This window comes from Scyliorhinus torazame, chromosome 10 (genome assembly GCF_047496885.1).
Source record: "Scyliorhinus torazame isolate Kashiwa2021f chromosome 10, sScyTor2.1, whole genome shotgun sequence".
Lineage (NCBI taxonomy): Eukaryota > Metazoa > Chordata > Chondrichthyes > Carcharhiniformes > Scyliorhinidae > Scyliorhinus > Scyliorhinus torazame.
The window spans coordinates 89,998,138-90,023,852 of NC_092716.1; the positions used below are offsets into that span (position 1 = coordinate 89,998,138).

The 25,715-nt window shown below is 48.3% G+C and overlaps 1 protein-coding gene across 5 annotated transcripts in view; it reads right to left on the minus strand.

The window, feature by feature from the left end:
• cpne2 (copine II) overlaps nt 1–25,715 on the minus strand; it is a 464,844-nt gene that overhangs the window by 422,929 nt on the left and 16,200 nt on the right. For all 5 annotated transcript variants that reach the window (XM_072518405.1, XM_072518404.1, XM_072518408.1 and 2 more), the window contains 3 exons: nt 9,617–9,811; nt 1,255–1,434; nt 1,090–1,164 (listed from right to left, as the gene is read on the minus strand). In XM_072518405.1, the coding sequence (XP_072374506.1) occupies nt 1,090–1,164; nt 1,255–1,434; nt 9,617–9,787 (426 nt within the window). In that variant the 5' untranslated portion in view covers nt 9,788–9,811. The remainder of the gene's footprint in view (nt 1–1,089; nt 1,165–1,254; nt 1,435–9,616; nt 9,812–25,715) is intronic.

Below are 25,715 nucleotides of genomic sequence, written 5' to 3' on the forward strand. Positions count from 1 at the left end.
CTAAACGGCACTCAATGTCAACACACCCCTTAATATGTTCCGCAAAGAGCAGGGGGGGGGGGGGGGGGGGGCGGTCCTGTGAACCATGTGCATATCTTCTGGGAGTGTCAGAGGCTGAGGGGATTTTGGCAGGGATATGCGGATGTCATGTCAGATGGCCTGGAAGGGAGGGTGACTCCGAGTCCAGAGGTGGCAATATTTGGAGTGTCGGAAGATCCGGGAGCCCGGGAGGCAGAGAGGCAGTCGCTTCGACCTTTGCCTCCTTGGTGCCCGGAGATGGCTTCTGTTGGGTTGGAGGGACTCGGGGGGGGGGGGGGGGGGGGGGGGGGGGGGGGGGGGGGGGGGGAAGAGGCATGGATGTGACGAATAAGCGTAGGAAAACTAATGAAGGGAGAACCGTGAGATGGAGTAGTTACACGGACCACGATAGTCAGGATTTATGCTTGTGGTGAGATGGTTATGCCATTGTGAGTTTTTTGTTTGTTGGATCTCTTTGTTTAAAAGGTTAAAATTATAAATTCTTAATAAAATATTTTCCAAAAAAAAATGCAGGAAACCCTCCGGATCCTGCAGCGTAAAATTCAGTCCCAAGGCGACCAAAATCTCACTGAGTGGAGGCGGTTGATGCTTTAACTGGTCAGCTACACCGTAAAGCCCATATGTGCAAAACGTCCTCAGTCCCAATTCCCACCGTGCGAAAATGGGAATTGCGATCGATGAGGGCGGGACATACAATTTTCCATCACTCCCACTATTTTCACCTCAAGAGACTCTCCACTATGGCAAATATCAGGACGCAAGTGCATAATTTGAAGGTTAATTTGGACATTTCGTTGGATATTAAGCAATAGCATCAAGCACACTCAGATCAGCTGGATAATGAAGAATGAAGATTACTCTGATGTTCCTGACTATATTTCTTCCCCGCAGACCTTAACTCCAAATACTGATTCACAGGGTTAGAATCCCAACACAGTAGAACTGGTCAGAATGATCAATCTACTTCGCCTTATTTCTTCACCAAGTATATCTTGGTTTAAGAGTTTATTTTGCTATCATTGTGATGGTCAATATTAAATTTGACTGTACCATTATTGTTCCTTTTCCAGCAGGTTTCCCATTGGTCAGAATAAGTGGCCGCGTCATCTTCTTGCTTGAAACAATCTGCGTCATTAATCAAAAGTTTAATACGTAAGTAGTGAAGACTGGTGCTGCTTTGGAATAACTAATGGTCATACAAAAAGTCAGACCTACCACTCCTAGAGTACATGAAAATTCTCCAAGAAAGTCATGTTCATAAAGCTGTTTGCTGGATTTGTCCTGGTCAAACAAGGCAAATTTCAATTTCTGTACTTCTTCAAAATGATAGTCTACCACAAATTTCTTGGCAAATACTGGGTTGAGGTTGTTCATGGCTGTCTCTGTTCGGCCAATCTGTCAGAGAAGAGCAGATACAATAAGAAGGGTTTCATTTTACGTTAAGTTCTACAACAGAGGTAATTTTATGCTGAACATTTGTTTCCTGATATACACTGGTGAACATGTTGGAAGACTTTCTATGCTTAATTTTGGTGTTCCAGAGGGTAGAGATGTGGGGAGGCTATTTAGTTCAATGGATTTTTGGCTGGAAATTTCCAGTCTTTATTACTCACAAAACAAATTCAATAGTCACATCTTCTTGTAACATTTTTGTTTAGTCCAAATTGGTATGATCTACATGTGTTGGCAGCCCCTCCCAACGTGATTGATTCTTAGCTTCTCTCTGAAGTGGTATTACAAGCTACTCCATTGCATTAAATTACTCCAAGCAGTTCAAAATGTTGTCCCATCACCACATTCTAGGGCAAGTAGAGATGGGCTTTGCTAGTGATGCCCACATTCTTAGAGACAATTGCATTAAAAACAAATTAAATTTGTCTGCATTGTCATGTGAGAGTATCTTTAAGAAATGGGTGTTCATAAATGGGTGTGTATATAAATATCTGTAGTGAGAGATATTTATATCTGCAGTGATGTCAGAGAGTGGGTGGAGCTGGGCTGTCTGTCAGCATTTTACTTTCATTTTTGAGCAGGCTCAGAGTGAGTTTTAATTTCGTTTTCAGTGTTGGAGCTGAAGCCAGACCAAGCAGGTGTACTGCTGTTCTCTCTGCCATCAAAAGACTATCTCTTGATCATTTGGTGAATTCAGAATTATAAATGTTCTCAGTAGTGAATGTAAACCCAATGTGCTTCTATGGAAAGGTGTTTTAAGTCTTCTGGATGTTAAAAGGACAGCGTAAGGATTACTTAGTGTTGTAGTCTTTGGGGGTTGTATTTGAATTAATGGTTGCTAAGATGTTCACTGTATGTTTTAAAAAGGTTAACTTGAGTTCATAGAATAAACATTGTTTTGCTTTTAAAAATACTGTTTAATTTCTGCTGTACCACACCTGTAGAGTGGGCCGTGTGCTCCCCATACCACAATCTATGAAAAGTTGTGGGTCAGGGGAACTCCATGATACACTTTGGGGTTCTCTAAACCATGGACCATAACAGCATCAGTTTCTATTATTGTGTCTCATCCCTCAAGATCAGAGATCCAAAATACATTTTCTATGTAAATCAAACACCGGAAAATGTGGGCCGGAATTCTCTGAAATCCCGGCCAAGTGTTGACACCGGCGTCAAAACCGGCACGAGCGACGCCGGCGTCAACGGGCCTCCAGGTCCAGGCATTCACCCCTTCCTCGGGGCCTAGTACGGCGCCAGAGTGCTGTGCGCTCGAAAGCTGGCGCGTCACAGCCGGCGCGGTTCCGTGCATGCGCGTGGGTTGCCGTCTCCGTGCCTTCCCCCGGGAAATATGGCGGAGCCCTACAGGGGCCCGGCGTGGAGGAACATAGCCCCCCACCCCCCCGGAATTAGCCTGCCCGCCGATTGGTAGGCCACAATCATGGGCCTGGCCACCGTGGAGGACCCGCCCCCCCCGGAGTTGGATCCCACCACCCCACCAGGACGGCCCTCGCAGCCAGAACTCCGATGTCCCGCCGGGTGGGACCATACGTAACCCCCGCCGGGGGTCTCGCGCAGGCACTCGGCGACTGCGCGGGCGCGATTGCCGGCGATTCTCCGGCATCGGTGCAGCTGCCGCGATTCCCGTGCCCCCCCCCCAGCAATTCTCCGACCCGGCGTGGGATCAGAGAATCCCGGCCGTGATCTTCAGCAATTTTCGTCATTCTAATTTGAAGTATTCAATTTTTGGGGAATTCAGGTTCCAGCCAATTTAATGATGAAACACTCTGGGATTGATTCTCCGGAAAAATCTCCAGGTGTGGTAGCGAGCAGGAATTGCCGCGAGCTTCACAGCACTAAGCCCAGTGACGCCGGCAACACAATTCAATGTTAATTGGTCCACTTAACAAGGCCTCATAGGCTTCTTGCCGCAAATGAAGGCGCGCCAGCCGGTTCGCCAGCATCACGCCCGCCAGCCCCCCGCTAACATGGCCGAACAGCACTTAAGATGTGCTTGCTCAGACAATCCCAGGCAGCTCGCAACAATGGCGCCGAGGAGACAAGCCCCAAGATTCGGGGACACTGACCTGGGGAGACTCCTAGACACAGTGGGGGCTAGGAGGGATGTCCTGTTCCCCCGGTCCTGGAGGGTGAACCATAGGGCAGCCAGTGCTGCCTGGGACGAGGTGGCGGCAGTTGTGAGCTCGGTGAGTGTGACCAGGAGGACTGGCCTCCAGTGCTGAAAAAGGTCAACAACCTACACCGGGCAGCACGAGTGAGTAGACACCAAAGCCGCCCCCCCCCTCCCCCCCCCCGCCCCCCCCCGCCCCCAAAGAACATCTGCCCCCAACCATCCCTCCACCCACCCTCCCCCTTCAACCTCCCCCTCCCACCACTGTGAACCACGTGTGGGTCACAATGCCCCCTCTATCTCTCCTCAGGAAAAGGACAAAGAACAAAGAATACAGCACAGGAACAGGCCTTTCGGCCCTCCAAGCCTGTACCGGTCACGGTACCAACCTTTGCCAAAACCCTCAGCACTTCCTTGTGCCATAACTCTCTATGCCCATGCTATCCATGTGTTTGTCAAGATGCCTTTTTCCGCAACCTCCCCTAGCAATGCGTTCCAGGTACTCACCACCCTCTGTATAAAAATCTGCCTCGTACATCTTCTCTAAACTTTGCCTCAAGGACCTTAAACCAATGCCCCTGGTGACTGACCCCTCCACCCTGGGAAAGAGTGCCTGTCCATCCACTCTATCCATGCCCTTCATAATCCTGTAGACCTCTATCAGGTCACCACTCGACCTCCGTCTTTCTAATTAAAACAGTCCATGTCTATTCAGCCTCTCCACAAAGCTAACACCCTCCAGACCAGGCATCAGCCTAGTAAACCTCCTATGCACCCTCTCCAAAGCCTCCACATCCTTTTGGTAGTGTGGTGAACAGAATTGTGTGCAATATTCCAAATAAAAGCTATCCCATAATCGCCGGGAGGGGGCCCAAACTGGCAGAGGGGTGATGCACATCAGGTGGACGCAGGAACCCCCAGGCGAGACAACAGTCGGAGGTCTGATGCTGAACTTGTGGTACAGAATTACCTGGAGCTGTTGGAGATGATCAAGAGCCGCCGGGACATGCAGAGAGGGATGTCAGCTTAACTCCAGCAGATCCATAGCCACTTGGAGTTGCCACAGAGGCTACAGGCACAGGAGATGTCGCTGGCAATGAGTGGCACCGAAGCCAACACTGCTAGAGTGGCGGCCACAGTGGAGAGTCTGGTGCACGACATCAGTATCATTAGTGAAGGTGTCCAAGGTGTCGCGCATGGCTGAGGGTCTCGGCAGAACGTATGACTCGCTGGGGGATGTCACCCAGTACCAGGCTGACCTGGATGAGGTTCTGCAGGACATGTTCTGCTCTCAGATGGACATGGCCGAGGCACTGCGAAGCGTGTCAGAGGTGGGCGTTGCCGAGGTGCTGCAGAACATGTCCCAATCACTATGCAGCATCGCTGAGGTCGGCGACAAGATGTTGCTGACCATGGGGAACCACAAGGGCTGGCAGTGCCAGATGACACAGGGGCAGCCGGGCCTTGAACCAGCTGCCCCTCCATCCAGAGGTGAACCCTGGGGCCCTTTGGACACTGACCCGGAGGGGGGATCGCTGGGTGCCAACCCAGAACCGTCTCATGGAGTGGCGACCGTGGCCACCAGCTCCCCCGAGTTCCACCCCTCTGATGAGGTCGCGTCTCGAAGTCAGGACATAGCACATGGCAACACAACTGTGCACGTGCCACAGAGGAGTGTGCCGCGGTCCTCCAGCCTCAGAGGACGCCCGCCAGGGGCATCGACGCCATGGGACGAGGTAAGCAGCTGGCTGCCTCCACCTCCGATGTGCATCCTGGGAGACACCTAGATGTAGTGGTAGAGCTGGAAGACCTAGCGCATCGAGGATCACTGAGTGCACCGGGGGAGGGGGAGGACACGGTGGGTCGGGAGTGAGGATTTCGTGGGTTGGGAGGGTGGGGAGTTGTACTACACATTAAACACCCTCGAGCACAACCAATATGACACCTCTATCACTTTCCTCCGCAGTGCGAGCTGACCTCCGAACCCTTGGCCCATCTCTCCGGCATCACCCCCTCCCGGAACACCATGTGCAGGTAATAGGTGTGAGCGAGCACTCAGCAGACAGGCAGGGGTCAGACAATGGCATAAATTGGGGAGTGCTGACACTCAGCTCTCTGTGGGTTATCACCACCCCCCCTGCCCTCGACAGTGACCCTCCGACGGTGCCGACACATTTCCAGCATCCTGGAGTGATGTGTTTCATACCCTGGGAGGGTGGGAAATGAGAGTGGGGGGGGGGGGGGGGGGGGGGGGAGTACGTGGGCCTGCCTGGCCCTCTGGACTTTATGGACCCTCACCACTGCCGCATTTCCTGCAGCCTCCAGCTGATCCTCCGGTTCCTCCCCATCCTCGGCTTCCAGCCCCTGCTGGTCCAGCGCCACCTCATTATTCTCACCCTCTTCCTCCTCGGAGATGGGCACATGTTCCTCATCACCAACCTCCAGCTCGTCGCCCTGCTGCTGTGAGAGGTGGTGGAGGACACAGCAGATCACCACAAAGCGGGAGACCCTCCGGGCCGTGTACTGGAGAGCACCACAGAGTGGTTGAGGCATCAGTATCGCATCTCGAGTCCGATGCACCGTTCAATCACAGCTCAGGTGGTCACATGGGCCTTGTTGTACCAGGTCTCCGCTTCGGTCACCGGCCTTCATACTAGCGTCATTAGCCAGGTCCTCATCGGATACCCCTTATCTCCCAAGAGCCAGCCGCCCATCATGGTGTGCTCCGCGAAGAGGCTGGGGATGACTGACTGCCCCAGCATGTAGCTGTCCTGCATACTCCCTGGGAAGCGTGCACTCACATGCATTATCTTCATCTGTTGGTTGCACACGAGCTGTATGTTGAGGGAGTGGAATCCCTTTTGGTTAACATAGGGCACTCCCAGATGGCCCTGTGAGTACAGGGCGACATGCGTGGCATCTATGACCCCTTAGATCTGGGGCAATCTGGCGATGGTGGAGAAACTTGATGCCCAGGCATTTGTAGGGCTTGGCCCATGTCAAAAACGACGTAGTCTTCTATCCGGGCATTCGTGACCTGCCGGATGCACCTGTGGGCAGTGGCCTATGAGATACCACACAGGTCCACGTTCGAGCCCTGGAATAATCCAGAGGCATAAAGGTTCAGGGCTGCGGTGACCTTAATGGCCACCGGAAGCAGGTGTCCTCCACCTCCATGTGGTGCCACGTCCGTGAGGATATGGCACAGGTGTTGCACCGTCTCCTTGTTGAGTTGGAGCTTCCTGTGGCGCACACTGTCCATCATCTCTTCAAACGACCAGGGAAGCCAGTCCATCCTGGGTCATTGCAGGACTGTTCCTCTGGGTCCCTCCCTTCCTGGCCTGATGGGCAGCTGGGTCCTCAGGGTGTGGGGCATGGTCTGACACATGGCCCGCCACCTCGAGCATCTGCAGTCGTTGCTTCTGCTGCAGTCTCCGGCGTCTGGCCGCCCAGCCTAGCACCAGCACCACTAGGGCAAGTTGTGGGTCCAAAACCACTGCCATTGTGTTAGATAGCTGTATGAAATTGGCACAGGCTGTTAGACTGAAAAACAGCGGTGGCTCCCACCCTGGGACCCTCCATTTCCCCATTGATCTCCCACCCTGGGACCCTCCATTTCCCCATTGATCTGCCACCCGGAACGCCCTGCCCACACACACCCAGTCGCAGCGGGCCCCATCACTGGACCCCAGACCCTATACCCCTGACACCCGCTCATAACGCCACCTGAACCAGGCTCTAGTCTCCTCCCCGTGGCACTCATTCACCCTCCGGCTGTGGATTTGTCCCAGAGCTGTGACCCATCCCCTGGGTGTTCGGATATTGTCTGCTGCGTGTGTGGTGTTGCCTCCCGCAATGCTCAGGCACAGTGTCCAGGCATCACGGTCTGATTGGGATGCAAGGCAATGGCTCCCAAAGCTCACTCAACCACGATTGCCAATTCCCTATTAGCAATTGCCTTCAGGCACACGGCCAGAGGCCTCAGCAGTCAGCGGGGGTTATGGGTGGTCATTGGGGCAGATGGGCAGGGACAAGAATTCCCCCCGGAACGTTGATAAAGACCATTGGAAATGGGGCTTAAGTGGTGATAACTGGTTTCTTGCCATGCTATGGTGAGATCCCGATTTTGCCGACAAGAGCGTGCCGGTTGCGTCGCAAACTGTTTGGCGCCTGGCCCGGTTCTCATTTTTGGCCTCTCCCTCTATCACCGGCCTCGTTTTGCTTGAGCGAGAGCGTAACGAGGCCGGAGAATCATGCCCTCTGTCACAGAATGGTTGAGATGAAGAACGTAGATGTCTTCAAAGGGAAGCTTAGTAGGCACATGTTGTAGTAGGGAATAAGATATGTTGTTGACAGGGTGAGATTCAGTGAGTTGGGAGAGGGCCCCTGTGGAAGATAAGCACCAAAATAGATGATTTCCATGCTGGCCTGTTTCTGGGTTGGAAATTCTATGCAATTGAATTTACTTACATCTCCTTGGCTCATGCATTCTGCCTGACTGACTCCCAGCTGCAGCTCCCAGATCAAGTCACCATTTTATGGGCAGCACGGTAGCCTTGTGGATAGCACAATTGCTTCACAGCTCCAGGGTCCCAGGTTCGATTCCGGCTTGGGTCACTGTCTGTGCGGAGTCTGCACGTCCTCCCCGTGTGTGCGTGGGTTTCCTCCGGGTGCTCCGGTTTCCTCCCACAGTCCAAAGATGTGCAGGTTAGGTGGATTGGCCATGATAAATTGCCCTTAGTGTCCAAAATTGCCCTTAGTGTTGGGTGGGGTTACTGGGTTATGGGGGTAGGGTGGAGGTGTTGACTTTGTGTAGGGTGCTCTTTCCAAGAGCCGGTGCAGACTTGATGGGCCGAATGGCCTCCTTCTGCACTGTAAATTCTATGATTACCGCAGCAGACCAGGTTTCTCCAACCTCAGCCTTTCTATCCCAGCTAAATATTATGTACGCCTTGGGTCCCACAGCTCTCCTAAAAGCTACCATTTTTAAATTAATTACTGTGGCCTACATCTGCTCTGGCTCCACTGTTGTTGCTTGATGCTTATTTTTCAGGTGCCATAGCTCTTTCTGTTCCCTGTCCTTCCTTTGGAATAGAATTCCCAATAGTTAGAGGCTGCTTACTTCTCATTTCCCATATTGGTGAGACTTCACCTTGAGCAATGCACAGTCTTCGTCTCCCTATTTAAGGGAGGGATATACGTACACTCAAAACAGTTCAGGGAAGGTTCACTTGGCTGATTCCTGGGGTGACTGGGTTGTCCTAAGAGGAAAGGCTGAGCAAGTTGGGCTGGTACTCATTGAGGTTTAGAAGAATGAGTGGTAACCTTATTGAAAAATAGATTCCGAGGGTGATTGAAAGATGCTGAGAGAATACTTCCCTGCGAGCAGGGCATTTAGAACTAAGGGACACAATTTCAAAAAGAAGAGTTTCCCATTGAAGATGGGATTGAGGAGGAATTTCTCCTCACAGAAAGTCCTTAGTCTTTGGAATTCACTACTGCAGAGAGTAGTGCGGGTTTGTTCGTTAAATGCGTTCAATGTGGAGTTGGACAGATTATAGATTGACAAAAGGAGTCAAGGGTTATCGGGGGCAGGCAGGAAAGTTGAGTTAAGGCCCCAATCAGGTCCGCCATGATCTTACTGAATGGCAAGACAGGCTTAAAGGGCTGAATAATCTAGCCCTACTCTCATTTCTTAGGTTCTTCCTGCCTGACATGCAGAGGATTCTACTTTCCTACTTACCCATTTTCTCTTTTAAAATTAGGCACTTTAGCCCTTTCTACTCTTCTCCATTCTCTAAACCTAACCCCACAGTCAATCTTCCCTTCCTACTCTTCGCTCTCCTCCCTTAGTCACTTCATCTCCCTCTACTCCTCCCCATTTTCTGCTCTGTTTCCGAACTCAACCCTTGCAGAAGGAAACATATGAATTAAAAAAACATTTTAAGGTCCGAAACTTGATGTGCTACCCAGATAACAAAAGTATTGTTCTCCTACCTCTGCCCGTTTTCCATTGATATCCACGAACACTACACAGAATGGATCCGATTTAGATGTGACATCCCTGTCTAAGAGATTCTGGCCAGACACAGATAGCTCCACTTTACAGACACAGCATTGGGCTGAGCCGACAAGGGCTGCAGGAGCTGGGGTTTGAGTATACGCCATGGAGCTGATTCACCGCAGACCAATCTGTGGGTTTGAGAAAGAAAGAAAATTACACCTCCACCTAAGTTAGCTTACAATGTTCAACAGTAACCACAGTGATACCAAAACGCTACAAATTGGCACCATCCTCTGTGGACACCGACAATCTGAAATCAGACTTTTAAAATTATATTAAATTAACATTAAGCATTAACAGTGGAATAGCCCCTGCAGTAAAATGGTTACTCAGAATCTTGGGCGAAATTCTCCCCCAACGGCGGGATGCCCGCCGACTGGCGCCAAAGCCGGCGCAAATCAGACGGGCATCGCGCCGGCAAAAAGGTGCGGAAGTCTCCGCATCTTTGGCGGCCTAGCCCCAACATTGAGGGGCTAGGCCGACGCCGGAGGGATTTCCGCCCCGCCAGCTGGCGGAAATGGCGTTTGTTGCCCCGCCAGCTGGCGCGGAAATGCGGCGCATGCGCGAGAGGGTCAGCGGCCGCTTTCAGTTTCCCAGCGCATGCGCGGGAGCGTCAGCGGCCGCTGTCAGTTTCCCGCGCATGCGCAGTGGGGAGAGTCACTTCCGCCTCCGCCATGGTGGAGACCGTGGCGGAGGCGGAAGGGAAAGAGTGCCCCCACGGCACAGGCCCGCCCGCGGATCGGTGGGCCCCGATCGCGGGCCAGGCCACCGTGGGGGCACCCCCCGGGGTCAGATCGCCCCGCGCTCCCCCCCCAGGACCCCGGAGCCCGCCCACGCCGCCTGGTCCCGCCGGTAAATACCAGGTTTGATTTACGTCGGCGGGACAGGCAATTCCTGGGCGGGACTTCGGCCCATCCGGGCCGGAGAATCCAGCGGGGGGTCCCGCCAACCGGCGCGGCCGGATTCCCGCCCCCGCCCAATCTCCGGGAGCGGAGACTTCGGCGGGGGCGGGGGCGGGATTCACGGCGGCCAACGGCCATTCTCCGACCCGGCGGGGGGTCGGAGAATGACGCCCTATGTGTGCGTAACTACATAATAGGGCGGTTCAGTGGTTAGCACTGCTACCTCACAGCAACAGGGACCGGTTCGATTTCGACCTTGGGTGACTGACTGTGGGGAGTTTGCACCTTCTTCCCGTATCGGAGTGGGTTTCCTCCGGGTGCTCTGGTTTCCTCCCACTGTCCAAGAAATGCAGGTTTAGGTGGATTGGACATGATCAATTGCCCCTAAGTGGGGTTACGGGGATAGGATGGGGATTGGGCCTAGGTAGGATGCTCTTTCAGAGGGTCGGTGCAGACTCAATGGGCCGAATGGCCTCTTTCTGCACTGTAGGGATTCTGTGATTATGTAATAAGGGCTGCCGAAGTGATGACATTTTTAATGTTGAGGTAAACTTGTCTCATACACTCGACCAACAAATCATTTTGTACCTTCCTCACTGCATCTTGAGCCCATACACATCTATACAACAAAGAACAATACAGCACAGGAACACAATCTTCTGTTCTCAAATGGAGCTCACACTTTTCCTTCAGCTGATTCCATGAACACTGTAGAGAATGCCTCCAAGGAGTGGTTTTCCTTTATCAAGCCTACCCTCAAAAAAAGCCCATGTGCCCAAGATTTCAATATCTGTTATTTTAGATTGGACAGGCTTTCCTTGCACTTCTCACTCTTCTGCACAGCCACAATAAAATGCGATCGCTCAACCCTACCCTCCAGCAATTTTCCTCAGAACACTTTTCTTTAAAGTGACACAGTTTTCACTCCTCCTCAGACTTTCCTCTGCTGTCGCTTATAATCCCCAGTTATAGTCATCCTCTACTCTCCTCTCGCTATGATGAAATGGTGACTTATTGCAGTGCCATCTGTTTAACCAATTTTCTCTCAGGGCTTCGTAACTGCTTACTTCTATTGTTCTTCCTTTTCTCTTACAATTTTTCTCTTACAATTCACACGCTTGTGAAATTTCAAGCTGATTGCCTACTGATGACAACTTAGTGTGTGATCTCCTTTCCTCTCCAACCAGGGTGGTGTTGTGCATTAACATGGATTTTGGTCTCTTGACTCAAGAGCAGCAATCTTTTATTAAGGAAACACGGTAATTATAAAGTGAGTTCAGGATTTCTTTCTCAGTCACTGTGCTGCTATGCTCTAAGAAAGGAAGGATGTGATTCTTAACCAAGTTCTAGATCATTCATTGCAAGTGGAAAACCTAAAAGGTGGGGATATGTGACCACAGTATAAGTTAATTCAGTATAATGAAAGGGAAAGGAAAGGGTATTTAATTGAAAATTTGAGCAGAATACAATGGGATCTGCAGCATTAAATGGGAGAAAAATGAGCAATTTGAACTGCAGATTAGGGCTAGGCAGTATTGAAGCAGGAAATGGAAAGGATGGAAGCCAAATACATTCCAGTAAGGGAAAAGGAAGTGGGAGCAGTCCATGGATGGATAAAAAGAGATTTTTTTTTTTTTAATAGAGCAGTCTGTGCTCACTGACAAAATCAAGACTAATATTTTCAAAAGAAATTACACCAGATAGGTTTTTCAAATTCCACCTCTCTCCTTGGCCACTTTCTTAGCTGGGCCAGTCTGTTTGCCACCTCGGAATTTGATTTGGCCTCAGGATCAACCTCACTTAGGACGGCACGGTGGTGCAGTGGTTAGCACTGCTTCCTCACGGCGCTGGGTTTGATCCTGGCCCTGGGTCACTGTCTGTGTGGAGTTTGCACATTCTCCCTGCATCTGCGTGGGTCTCACCCCCCACAACCCCAAAGATGTGCAGGGTAGCTGGATTGGCCATGCTAAATTGCCCCTTAATTGGGAAAGTAAAATTTTTTTAAAGGATGGACCTCACTTACTCTGTTCCGAAGACCACTTTCTGCTATCTCTTTACCTCAATCCATCTGCTTGTCGCAGGAACCTTCACCCGTGATGTTTGTCACTTCCAAACTCAGCTCTTTCAACACTCTCTTAGCCAGCCGCCCATCCTCCACCGCCTGGATGCTAAATTCTGCCATCATATCCACATTCGCTGCGAAGTACTGCTCACACATCACCCACGCCCCCCACCCTATGATCTGCAATGCCTCTAAACTTAGAAAACCTTCATAACGTTGTCTCTCCCTGTTTCTGTGACTTCCTCTTACCCACGTTCTCCTCTCTAAACAATATTCTCTCTCATTTTTCTTGGTTCTGTGCAGCCTGCTTGCTGCCCTGCGCAATCCCTTTATGACTGCTGCACAGCCGCATTTGCGTACCGTAAAAGGGAAAGTTGGTTGTGTGCAGTCCGTTTCTTTTCTTGGGCGAGATGGTGCACAGTGCTTTGCAGTCACGCTGCTAAGAGGAAATATTATCCTGAGCCCTAGCCTCTTGTGCATTCCTTTTCTTCCTTTTTCCTTACTATTGATTCCTAAACTCTCACTTCTACTGTCCCATAACCTGGTATCCCCTGCTTAAAGCTTTCTGCTCTTCCACCTCCTTGAATACCTACTTCTTAATCATAGAATCCCTACAGTGCAGGAGGTCATTCAGCCAATCAGGTCTGCACTGACCCTCTGAAAGATCACCCACTCCCCCACCGTATCCCCGTAACTCCACCTAACCATTGGACACTCAGGGACAATTTAGCGTGGCCAATCCACCTAACCTGCACATCTTTGGACTGTGGGAGGAAACCGTAACACCTGGAGGAAACCCAACGCAGAACACAGGGAGAACGTGTAAACTTCACACAGACATCACGCAAGGTGGGAATTTAACCCTGGTCCCTGGCGCTGTGAGGCAGCAGTGCCAATCACTGAGCCATCGTGCTGCTCACAGTTTTGAATATCCCTCCTAATAGCTCCTTCATTCACTTGTCATTCTTAGAACCATAGAACTCCTACAGTGCAGATGGAGGTTATTTGGCCCATCAAGTCTGCACCGACCCTCTGAAAGAGCACCCCACCTAGACCCACTCCCCGCCCTATCCCCGTAATCCCACCATGTCCACTAGACATTTTTCGACTATGAAAGCACTATACAAATAATTACTGTTGGCATTGTCTTTTCTTTAATATAAATTTAGAGTACCCAATTCATTTTTTCCAATTAACGGGCAATTTAGCGTGGCCAATCCACCTACCCTGCACATTTTTGGGCTGTGGAGGAAACCCACGCAAACACGGGGAGAATGTGCAAACTCCACACGGACAGTGACCCAGGGCCGGGTTCAAATCTGGGACCTCGGCACCGTGATGCAGCAGTGTTAACCACTGTGCCACCGTGCTGCCCCATTTGTTTGCATTGTCAATATTTACAAGTTGTCAGTTCCGATGGGTTAAACTTACAATATTGTTTGGAGAAATAATAGAATAGATTAGCGAATGCAAAGGATGTGGTTCATATACATTTTTAAAAATGATAAGGCACCTCAATAGATCAATGGCAACAATAATGACCTATGCCAAAAGAGATTAAAGGAAACATGGATTGAAATATTGGAAGATAAAGCAAAAATCGGAGTAAAGTTGTGTGATTTTCCCATGTGCGTATGTGTTGGGTCAACCTTGGTTACCATATATAATCAATCATCTGGATTCAGGGATTGAGGGGACAAAAATCCGATTGCATTAAAGTTGTGGATGTGGCATACTGTGATGGAGGTTGATGCGGATGGTGGTAGACTTGAGGCTAACAATTAATAATGCATGTATTTCAATGCAGAGACACAAAGTATTGCATTTTGAAAATATGAATAATGGATTGGGAAACAAGAATATGGATGGAAATACACCTTAAGTACCAACTCATTATGAAAGAAAGGATATAAAAACAAAATGAAAATGCCTAATGCAGATTGGCAAAGGTACTATCAGGGTTGTGCAGGTTACAGCTATAAAGAGATTTACAGGGTTTCTTTCCTGTAACCAAGGTTAAAAGCCTCTTTGATTGTATGATTGTTATAACCTGCCTGCTTACCACTGGCTGGGGACTAATGACAATCCCACAATCCTGTGGGAGTATGAGCTTCCCCAATGAGGGGGGGGGGGGGGGGGGGGCGGAGAAACCATTAGTAAACTCCATGTATAAATAAAGCTGGCCAGTTTGGAACCAGCAGGAAGGAGTGTGCAGCAAGGGAAATTGCTGCTGCTGTTATATATATATGTTATTGTAAATAAATGTTATTACTTTGTATCCTTAAAACTCGTGCTGGATTCTTCGTGGCCCTCACAAAAATGATAGTGAAAGTTTCTCCATTCATTGACAAAATGGCACAAATTTAGTCTAACAAAAAGAACTAAAGGAAAGTTAGCAATAACTTTTCTAAAACTGAAGGTTATCAGAATGTAAAATTCTTTGCCGCAAACAGTTGCCAAAACAAATTCATGGAACTCATTTCTTCCTATCTTGACTCCATCCTCTCTCCCTTTGTCAAGTCTCTTATCAATTTAATTTCCAATTTCCACCTCTCTTTCACCATCACATAGTCCATCTCCAACACTTCCTTTGCTTGACCCCCGTCTCCATTTACAACCTGGTCCAGTCCTCCATCATGCCCAGCTCCCCTTCCCACAGCACCTTCCCTTGCAATTGCAGAATGTGCAACACCTACCCCTTTACCTCCTCACTGTTCAAGGCCTCATATACTCCTTTGACATTAAGCAGCGTTTCACTTCCACTTTCTTCAATTTGGTCTATTGTATTCGCTGCTCCCCATGCGGCCTCCACTACACTGGGAAGACTAAACGCAGACTGGGTGACCACTTGGCAGAATACCTTTGCTTAGTTCGCAAGCATGACGCCAACCTTCCTGTTGCACGCCATTTTAACACAGCATCTTACTCTCGTACGCTCACAGGTCCGCCCTTGGCCTGTTGCAATGCTCCAGTGAAGCCCGGTGCAAGCTGGAGGAGCAGCATATCTTCAGGTTGGGCACATTGCGGCCCCTCGAGACTCAACATGGAGTTAAGCTGCTTTAGACTGTGACTTTTCTCCTCCATCTGAAACCTCCTTTTTAACAATATCCACCAATATCTCCGCAACTACTTTACCCAGACTCCTCATGACCTTTGAGTACCTCAAATCAAAGCTCCTGTTTACTTTCTCTTCTCCAAGGATAATGGTCCCAACTTCTCCAATCTATCCAAGTAACTAAAGTTCCTAATTCCTGGAAAGATTTGTAAGAACCTTTTCTGCACCCTTTTTAATGCCTTTACATCACTCCTAAAGTGTGGTGCCTAGAACTGAATGAGTACTCCAATTGTAATATTTATTCACATGCAAATTAGTTATCCCATGAGCCATCTATGCAGCAGAGGTAAATAGGTTATCAGTTCCCAGATCTCTGCCAATGCCTTTCTAGAGCTGGAAACTGGGAAGTAACAGAAAAGGATGACAAACCCTTGAATTTATTCTCGTCTCTGGAAAAGCATCCAGGTCTGGAGCTTCTACTTGTTTGTGCTGCTTTGCTGGCACAGGGCAGCACGGTAGCACAAGTGGCTAGCACTGTGGCTTCACAGCGTCAGGGTCCCAGATTCGATTCCCCGCTAGGTCACTGTCTGTGCGGAGTCTGCATGTTCTCCCTGTGTCTGCGTGGGTTTCCTCCGGGTGCTCCGGTTTCCTCCCACAGCCCAAAGACGTGCAGGTTAGGTAGATTGGCCATGCTAAATTGCCCTTAGTGTCCAAAAAAGGTTAGGAGGGGTTATTGGGTTACGGGGATAGGGCGGAAGTGAAGGCTTAAGTGGGTCGGTGCAGACTCGACAGGCCGAATGGCCTCCTTCTGCACTGTATGTTCTATGTTCTTAACCAATATGGGGGTAACCAGTAAAAGAGATTGCAGAATTTCAAGCACAGTGTTCCTGCGATCTTCTGCAATAGTTTTACAAATATCACGCTAGAAGACACCATGTCACGAAGCTGATCATTCATTCAGAATTGAATGGTCACCATTGGGAGTTTCCTCAAATTGTGCTGATTTGTAGACCTTTGAGGGGCACTAAAAATTAAGCTGGAATTAGGTGGAAGTACACATTTTAATAAGTGCATTTTCAAGGCTTTTGAATGAAAACATTAAAAAAATTTATGATGGAACTGGCTACTGTAACCCAAAGTAGAAAAATGCTTTTGTTTTGAGAAGTAATTCCAATCATTTAAAATCATGCCACTCCGCGGGCAGTGGATTGACACTTTCAAATGTTTGCTTGATACAATAAACCACTTTCAGCCATATTAATCAAATGGCATCAAGTTACCACTCTTAAATATATCAATAAATATTTTCTTTTTTTTTTAAAGAAACCACCCTTAAAGTTTTTTTAAGTACTGGTTTGTGGCAGATTTTGCATTTGGCAATATGCAAATGTATGTGTAACAACTTGGAGGGAGAAAAATAATTTTTCAAAACAAACACAATTTGTACCCAAAGTGAAAACTGGACCCACTACTTTTTCCTTCAGTCTCCTCTCATCTCCTTTCCCCACAACTGCTGATGATCATAAGATAAGAAATAAGCCACAATTTCGCTTAAGTAATAATAATCTTTATTATTGTCACAAGTAGGCTTACATTAACACTGCAATGAAGTTACTGTGAAAAGCCCCTAGTCGGCACATTGCAGCGCCTGTTTGGGTACACAGTGGGAGAATTCAGAATGTCCAATTCACCCAACAGCAAGTCTTTCGAGACTTGTGGGAGGAAACCGGATCCGGCACCTGGAGGAAACCCTCGCAGACACGGGAAGAACGTGCAGACACTGTGACCCAAGTTGGGAATCGAACCCGAGACCCTGGCACTGTGAAGCAGCCAATTTAGACAACGCATGTCACAAATTTGGACCTCCTGCTGATGTGCGCAGCCAACGAGCAGTGCAACTTCAACTGACTGCAGGCAGAAATCATTTTAATTGACAGGCAGCATTGAAGTTAGCCTGCAATATCAAGCAGGCATGGGTTCATTAGATTGCCATTCCCACACTCATTTGGAGGCTATCAATTTACTACGCCAATACTTTAAATTGCATGGTATTTTTAAAATGTATGTTATTTTTAAGAAAAGCAATACGACTGCCTCTGCAATGTTGCAGTTCAATGGGGGCAAACAGGATACTTCCGTGAAGCACAAGCCAGGCCCGTTGTGAGAAAGCAGAGAAGGTAATGAGATATGAGTGTCATGCAGTGGAATCAAAGATCTCCATGAACCTCAGTGAAGAATCTCCACGGTTATCATTGCACATAATTACACAGCATCTTAGGCTGGTTATACAAGACCAGTCTGTACACACAAGTATCACTTACAAGTGCCTCAATCCAAAATGATTTAATGGAAATTATAAAACTATTTAAACTATTTAAACTACATGGAGAAACAAAGCAAAAAGGATTGGGCAGATTGCAAACCCAACCAGCTGCACACAGCATGCCCCAACTGATACACAAGCATTATGCTGTGAGCCTGTATGTAGCACGTCACCAGCTCATACACTCAGCTTGATAGAGGAGGAAGCTAGTAATTAAACAGGAAAACAATGATCACTTACGTTTGATCACTTTTGGCTGGGGGGGGCATTAGAAACAGACTGGCCTGTGTGTGTGTTTGCATGTACAGGGGAGCATCTTGTTTTTCATTTGTGGGGAAAGCTCCTTCACTTGTTCTTGTGTACCCTGTTATTCATTGTCCCTTATCGTGTCTCAACTTATTTTGGATTTATCCCATCTTGCACTTGGACCAGTTTGAAGCCTTTGCATCTAATGCTTTATTGACATCGGTTTACTTTGACGGCTCAGTTTGTGCCTTTACTTTGCTTCTTATTTTCACACATGCCGAAGATATTTTTAGGAGCATGTCAGAGCACATTGAAGTAGAGTGAGAAAGGTGGCCATAATCATTCACAGAGTAGGCGACAGACTGGTATAATGCAACAAGCTGGTTTTCTTATTTTTAAAAATATGTATAAAAACGCTGCATGCACTGTGGGAAGTTTTAAATGCTAGTGTTTGCAAGGGGATTATTTATGTTCATTCAAAATGAGAGAAACCAGAATACAGGTCCAATTTTTGTTCATTTTAGCCATGAACAGAAGATGTAGGGTGCAGCTTGTTGTGTTATGCTTCTTCATGGAGCACAAGCTGCTTCCTTGATGTATGCTCTGACAAAGGAAGGTTCAGACTTGGAGATAGGTTTAACACATTTATTGAACAGTTAACAATTCTCCTACTTGAGTTCAACTCTCCTGTTAATCTTGCTATAGTAACTCAGTCTGAGTAACCAGTCTGCTCCAAACCATGCGGTGGGTGCGATGCTTCTGATCTGCCCCTGCCCTTCTCTCGGAGTGTCGCCTGTGGAAAGAGAAAGAGCATGTGTGTCCTGTCCTTTTATATGGGTTGCCCCCTTGTGGTAGTGTCACCTCTGGGTGTCTTGACTGCCCATTGGTCGTGTCCTATTCTATGTGTTCATTAGCTGTATGTCTGCATGTCATGATGTCTCTGGTGCTCCCTCTTGTGTTTATTTAGTTGTAGTGTATTTGCATTGACCCCTTGTGTATTTACAGTGAGCATTTCACCACATCTCCCCTTTTTTCGTGTTACATATTTTCTGTACAGTTAAAGAAAATTGAACAAATACAGGTAGATAAGTGATGACGTGTACAAGTTATGATGACTGTGATGACCATCCAATATTAAAGAGTGGTTATGATGACATTGAGGATTATACAATACCAAATAATAGTTATGATGACGTAGAGGATTATACAATACCAAATAATAGTTTTGAGTCCAGAGTTCATTAATTTACATGGTCGAGTTGCTTTCTTGTGCTATTACGGAAGTGTCGATGTTGATGTTGTCATTCCCTTGTGAACGCCGTCAGTGTCCCTGTGCTTAAGGAACCAAGAAGTCATCAGGAAATATGCAAATCACTTTGTTGTCTACTTTGGACTCTTTTTTCGCCCGATACTTGTGGTAGCAATTCTTAATGTCATCTTCCCTGTCTGACCTGGACTGGTGTCGGTGTTTACGGTATGGATGACGTATGTCAGCTGCTTTGAAAGCTGGTCTGCTTGTTTGTAGTGGAGCAAACTTGAATCGGTGAGATTTGCTGTCATGCCATGGTATGGCTGTACTCTTGCTAGTGTTAGGAGCGGTGCTGTTACATTATCCTACATTTGCAGAGTTGTACCATGTCGTACCAGTCGTTGTTCCAGTGTTGTTGATTTCGTCGTGCTTGTTGTTGACGTTGGTGCCTTTGGTACACCTCTTATTGTTGTCTGTGTTGTTGTTTTGTCGGTTTTGTTGTTGTGTTTGTTGCGCTCAATGACTACCCCGAGTGGATAATGCAAGTCCTTCACAAAGTTACTTGTGTCAGTGTCCTTTGTGATATCTGCTGTTTCATTGAGCGTGCCGTCTCTGATTCCTCTGCGCTCCCCATCTGGAGTCATGTCCGGTTCACGTGAATCATCTTTGGTTTGTCGATGCTCCCCGTCTGGAGTCCTTACTGGTTCATCTGAATCACCTTTGGTTCCTTGATGCTCCCCGTCCGGAGTCATTTCAGGTTCACTTGAATCATCTGAGGTTTCTTGATGCTCCTCGTCTGGAGTCAAAACGTTCAGGAATGCATTTTCTTGTGGAGAGGCTCGAGTGGATGAGGTCTGAATTAACATGGTGTCACTGGAGTGACTAGTAGTCTCACTTTGATTATCGAGTGCCTCTGTACATACTAGCTGAGATCTGTCAGTCTCGCTGAGATGTCGCACATCTTGTATGGGAATTGTGAAGTCTTTGTCACTTATCGCACATACAGTGGGTAGACCTTCAGTGTCTTCTTGTCAGTTAGATGAGCTGGGTAGACTGTCAGAGTCTTCTTCTGGTGGCTCAAATAATCTGGGTAGACTGTCATAGTATTTTTGTTGTTCACGTGAGTGTGGCAGACTATCATAGTCGTCTTGCTGTGCACTTGAACGTGGCAGACTTGCATCGTCTGCTGCTAGTTGCTCAGACAAGGTGGCTAGACCTTCATGGTTTTGTTCATGCAAGGACTGCGCTCTGGAGTCTTGCGTTGCTTCCATCGGTGGAGTCTGTCAACGAGCTCGCTGTGGAGGCTTGTATCGCTCTCTCTGTGGAGTCTGGCATCGTTCCCTGTGTGGAGTTATGCAGTGGTCTCGCTGTGGAGTCGATCTGTGTGCTCTCAACGAAGTTGTGCAGTGGTCTCGCTGTGGAGTCTTTCTGTGTTCTCTGTGTGGAGACATGCAGTGGTCTCGCTGTGGAGTCTGTCATCGCTTTCTGTGCAGAGTCAGGGCCTCTTCGTAGTGCGTGGACCACCCTCTGTGTGGAATCGGGGCGCTCTCTGTGGGTTTGTACCTCTCTGTCTCTTGGCGCTCGGGCCGCTCTCTGTGGGCTTGTACCGCTCTCTGTCTCTTGGCGTCAGGCCGCAGCAGAATCCTGTACTCATGGGTCGGGATGTCATCTATGCTGGGCTGAGAATCCTCAAATCCGAAGAACTCATCCATGTCTGTGTCGGATTCTTCAATGTGCAACACATCTCGTTGCGGTTCGGATTTGGTACTGAGGTCGCCACGTCCAATGATGAAATCATCTTCTGAGTCGTAGTCTTCAAGGACCATATCATCACTTTTTGTGTCGGAGCTGTCATTGTGCTCGCTATGACCAAGGAATAAATCAACGTCTGAGTCATAGTCGTCAAGGACTAAATCATCTCTTAGGGCGGTGCTAACTGCTTGTTGCAGGGTTCTGCGGAGGTTACTTTCAGCTACTGGTCGAAGTTCAGGCATCGTGCTGTCATTCCAGGTGAAAGAATTGTGTTTTCCGGCTTAAATTTTTTTTCCCACTGTTTTGGGACATTTCCCCTTTAAGTAGGCGTGGTCCGGGGCCTCTGACGTCATGACGCTTGTGACGCAGACCGTAAGAATGGATTGCGCATGTGCAAATCGCTTTTCCTTTACTGTGCGCTCTTGCGCAACTCCGCATGCGCGGTTTCTCGCGCATGCGCAGAACACTGTTTTGCCAGTTCGCGTCTTCTGGGGAACTGCGCATGTGCGGCTCCTTTCTCATGATGGCCGCCAGTCAAAATTGTGTTTTCTGCATTTGCAAGCCTACCTTTGCCTCGGGGTGAGTATAGGCGCCAATTTTACCGATTTATTTTGTGTTTACCTCAGAGTAGTTTTCAAACTTGTCCAGGACTGTCTGGAAGTCTCTCTTGTCCTGCCCTTTGGAGTACCTGAAGGAGTTGAAGATTTCTGTTGCACTTTCACCCACAATGGTGAGTAGAAGCTTTATCATCTCAGCATCGGCCATGCCATCTAGGTCGGATGCAATCATGTAGATCTCAAATCTCTGTTTGAATGCACGCTAGTTGGCACTGAGATTGCCGTGGTACCTGAACTGCTGAGGAACCTGAATCCCGAATATCTTGCCTGGGTGCTGTTGCTGGTAGTCACAGATATATTGAGTTGAACTATATAGATTCAACAGGCACTCACTGGTACCATGTTGTGTTATGCTTCTTCATGTAGCATTAGCTGCTTCCTTGATGTATGCTCCGACAAAGGAACGTTCAGACTTGGAGATAGGTTTAACACATATATTGAACAGTTAACAATTCTCCCACTTGAGTTCAACTCTCCTGCTAATCTTGCTATAGTAACTCAGTCTGAGTAACCAGTCTGCTCCAAACCATGCGGTGGGTGTAATGCTTCTGATCTGCCCCTGTCCTTCTCTCTGAGTGTCGCCTGTGGAAAGAGAAAGAGCATGTCCTTTTTATATGGGTTGCCCCCTTGTGGTAGTGTCATCTCTGGGTGTCTTGACTGCCCATTGGTCGTGTCCTATTCTATGTGTTCATTAGCTGTATGTCTGCATGTCATGATGTCTCTGGTGCTCCCTCTAGTGTTTACTTAGTTGTAGTGTATTTGCATTAACCCCTTGTGTATTTACAGTGATGCATATCACCAAACAGCCCTCTATACTCTATCCCATCTACGCAGCTTCTTTCCAAACTCAGCACACCACCCTCACTAACTGGTGTGGTGACAATAGCATAAAACAGCTCATTCTTTAGCCCCAGCCTCACAAAATCCAAATCGGACAAACGTCAGCAATAAATACAATTAGGCGTTCAGGGTCTGGGGCATTAGTTTGGACACTCAAACTTTGGACCTGCTTTAGGGGGCACTCAAGTGCGGAAAATTCATGCAGTGTGTCCAGGAAAATCTTTTCAACCAATTTGTGACAAACTCAAAAAGAGGTGCTGCAATTCTAGGCCTAGTCTTGGGGAACAAAGAAGGGCAAGTGGGTGAAGTGACAGTTGCGCCCATATCGGGGATAGTGATCGCAATTTAGTTAGATTCAGTATGACCATGGAAAAGGACAGAGATAAATCAGGAGTAAAAGTTTTGAACTGGGGAAAGGCAAATTTTGCAGGAATGAAAAGGGACTTGGCCGAGTGGACTGGCCAGCATTGTTGGAGGATAAATCAGTAGAAAATCAGTGAGAAGCTCTAAAAAATATCCTAAATGCACAAGAAGACATGCGCCCTCCATAAATAAGAGTGGTATTATGAAATCTAGAACTTCCTGGTTGTCTAGAGGAATACAGGGGAAGATCAAACAGAAAAAGTGTATAATAGGTACAAAGAACAAAGCACAGCAGATAGCCTAGACCAGGCATTTTCAAAGTCGGGGTTGTGACCCGCGGGTGGGTCGCGCAGCCGTCCACTGCGGCACTCCCGATTGCGCAAATTTGCGCGCAACAGCCGGCTTTTAACTATGCCGGCTGCGAGCGGCCTTCAAAATGACGGCCGCAATCATAAAAAATAATGCGGGGACACTGTGCATGCGTGCCCGCTCATTGGTGCGCATGCGCAGGAAAACGTTCTTAACATGTATTCCAATAACAAAACATGATGTGGAGATGCTGGCGTTGGACTGGGGTGAGCACAGTACGAAGTCTTACAACACCAGGTTAAAGTCCAACAGGTTTGTTTCGATGTCACTAGCTTTCGGAGCGCTGCTCCTTCCTCAGGTGAATGAAGAGGTCTGTTCCAGAAACACATATATAGACAAATTCAAAGATGCCAAACAATGCTAGGAATGCGAGCATTAGCAGGTGATTAAATCTTTACAGATCCAGAGATGGGGTAACCCCAGGTTAAAGAGGTGTGAATTGTCTCAAGCCAGGACAGTTGGTAGGATTTCGCAGGTCAGATGGTGGGGGATGAATGTAATGTGACATGAATCCCAGGTCCCGGTTGAGGCTGCACTCATGTGTGCGGAACTTGGCTATAAGTTTCTGCTCGGCGATTCTGCGTTGTCGCCGGTCCTGAAGGCCGCCTTGGAGAACGCTTACCCGGCGATCAGAGGCTGAATGCCCTTGACTGCTGAAGTGTTCCCCGACTGGAAGGGAACATTCCTGCCTGGTGATTGTTGCGCGATGTCCGTTCATTCGTTGTCGCAACGTCTGCATGGTCTTGTCAATGTACCACGCTTCGGGACATCCTTTCCTGCAGCGTATGAGGTAGACAACGTTGTGGAATAACAAAACACTTCGATATGCATTGTGGGCGTTTATGCCTTGTAACTACTTGTTGGGTAGGTTTTTCCTGTAAGCTTGTTGAACTGACAAGACAAGAAATTTTAATTGATTGTGGGATGCAGCCTCATTACGCTACATTTTATCAGGCAGCTGGAGATGGGCTGGGAGGCCAGGCTGCCCATATAGTGATATCGAGAGGCGGGAAGGATGCACATTTGCGGGGGTGGGGTGGTGGAGGCATACCTGAAATTTTCCCGCCACCAAGCTACCTTGCAAGAGCCCAATTGAGCTGCTTCAGCGGCCAAGAGGCAGGGTCTCTTCCTGCCTCTGTCATTGATGAGGTGCAACCCCAGCTCCCACTGACTGCAAAGCGGGGTCACGCCAGCTCTCCCCCTCACCACCACCACCCCACTCTCTCTCCCCCCCCCCCCCCCCCCCTCTCCCTGATGTCTTCCTGCACTGAGGAGTTCCGGCGAGTGGAGCTCCTCAGTGTAGGAAACGGGATTAAGTGTGGCTTCGGCAGGGCCCCCACTGAAGCCCTGAATTTCAACAGAGTCCTGATAAGAGTGGTCTTTCCCGGCTCTGTGAGCTCATCCTGGGACTGTTTCAATTTGCATTTATGTAGCACCTTTTATGGCCTCAAGATGTTCCTAAAGTGCTTTACAACTATGGTAGGAAATGCAGCAGTCAATATGTGCAGATAAGCTCCCACACAATAGCCAAATCATCTCTTTCAGTCATGTTGGTTGGGGAATAATGTTGGGTCACGAATTTCGGCCCGCCAGAGTCATGAAGGACAGCCCGTCTGTGTCGTGAAGGTCGACCCGCGTGAGTCGTGACGGTCGACCCGCGTGAGTCGTGAAGGTCGGCCGGCGTGGGTCCCGAAGGTTGACCTGTTGGTAAATATGGGTCCCCGGAACAAAAGTTTGAAAAACACTGGCCTAGACAACTATAGGAAGTGCAGAAATTAAATAAAAAAGGAAATAAGGAAATCAAAGAAAGGCATGAAAAAAGATTACCCAAGTAAAGTTAAAGAAAGCCCAAAAATGTTTTACCAATATAAAAGGTAAAAGGTTAGTTAAGGAAAAAATGGGACCTAAATGAAGAAGGGAACTTGTGTGTAGATGCAGAGGCTGTGGGAAGGGTTTTAAATGAATATTTTGTCTCAGTGTTTACAAAGGAAAGGGATGATGCAGATACAGTAGTCCAGGAGGAACACTGATATATTGATAATCATAAAGAGAAAGGAAGTACTCGAAGGCTTAGAATCCTTGAAAGTTGATAAGTTGCCAGGGCCAGGTGGATTGTTTCTGAGGCTACTGAAGGAGGTCAGGGAAGAGATAGCAGATGCTCGGAGGATGATTTTTCAATCCTCCCTAGATACAGGGAGGTATCAGTGGACTGGAGAAATGCAAATATAGTTCCATTGTTTGCCTCATCGCCTCA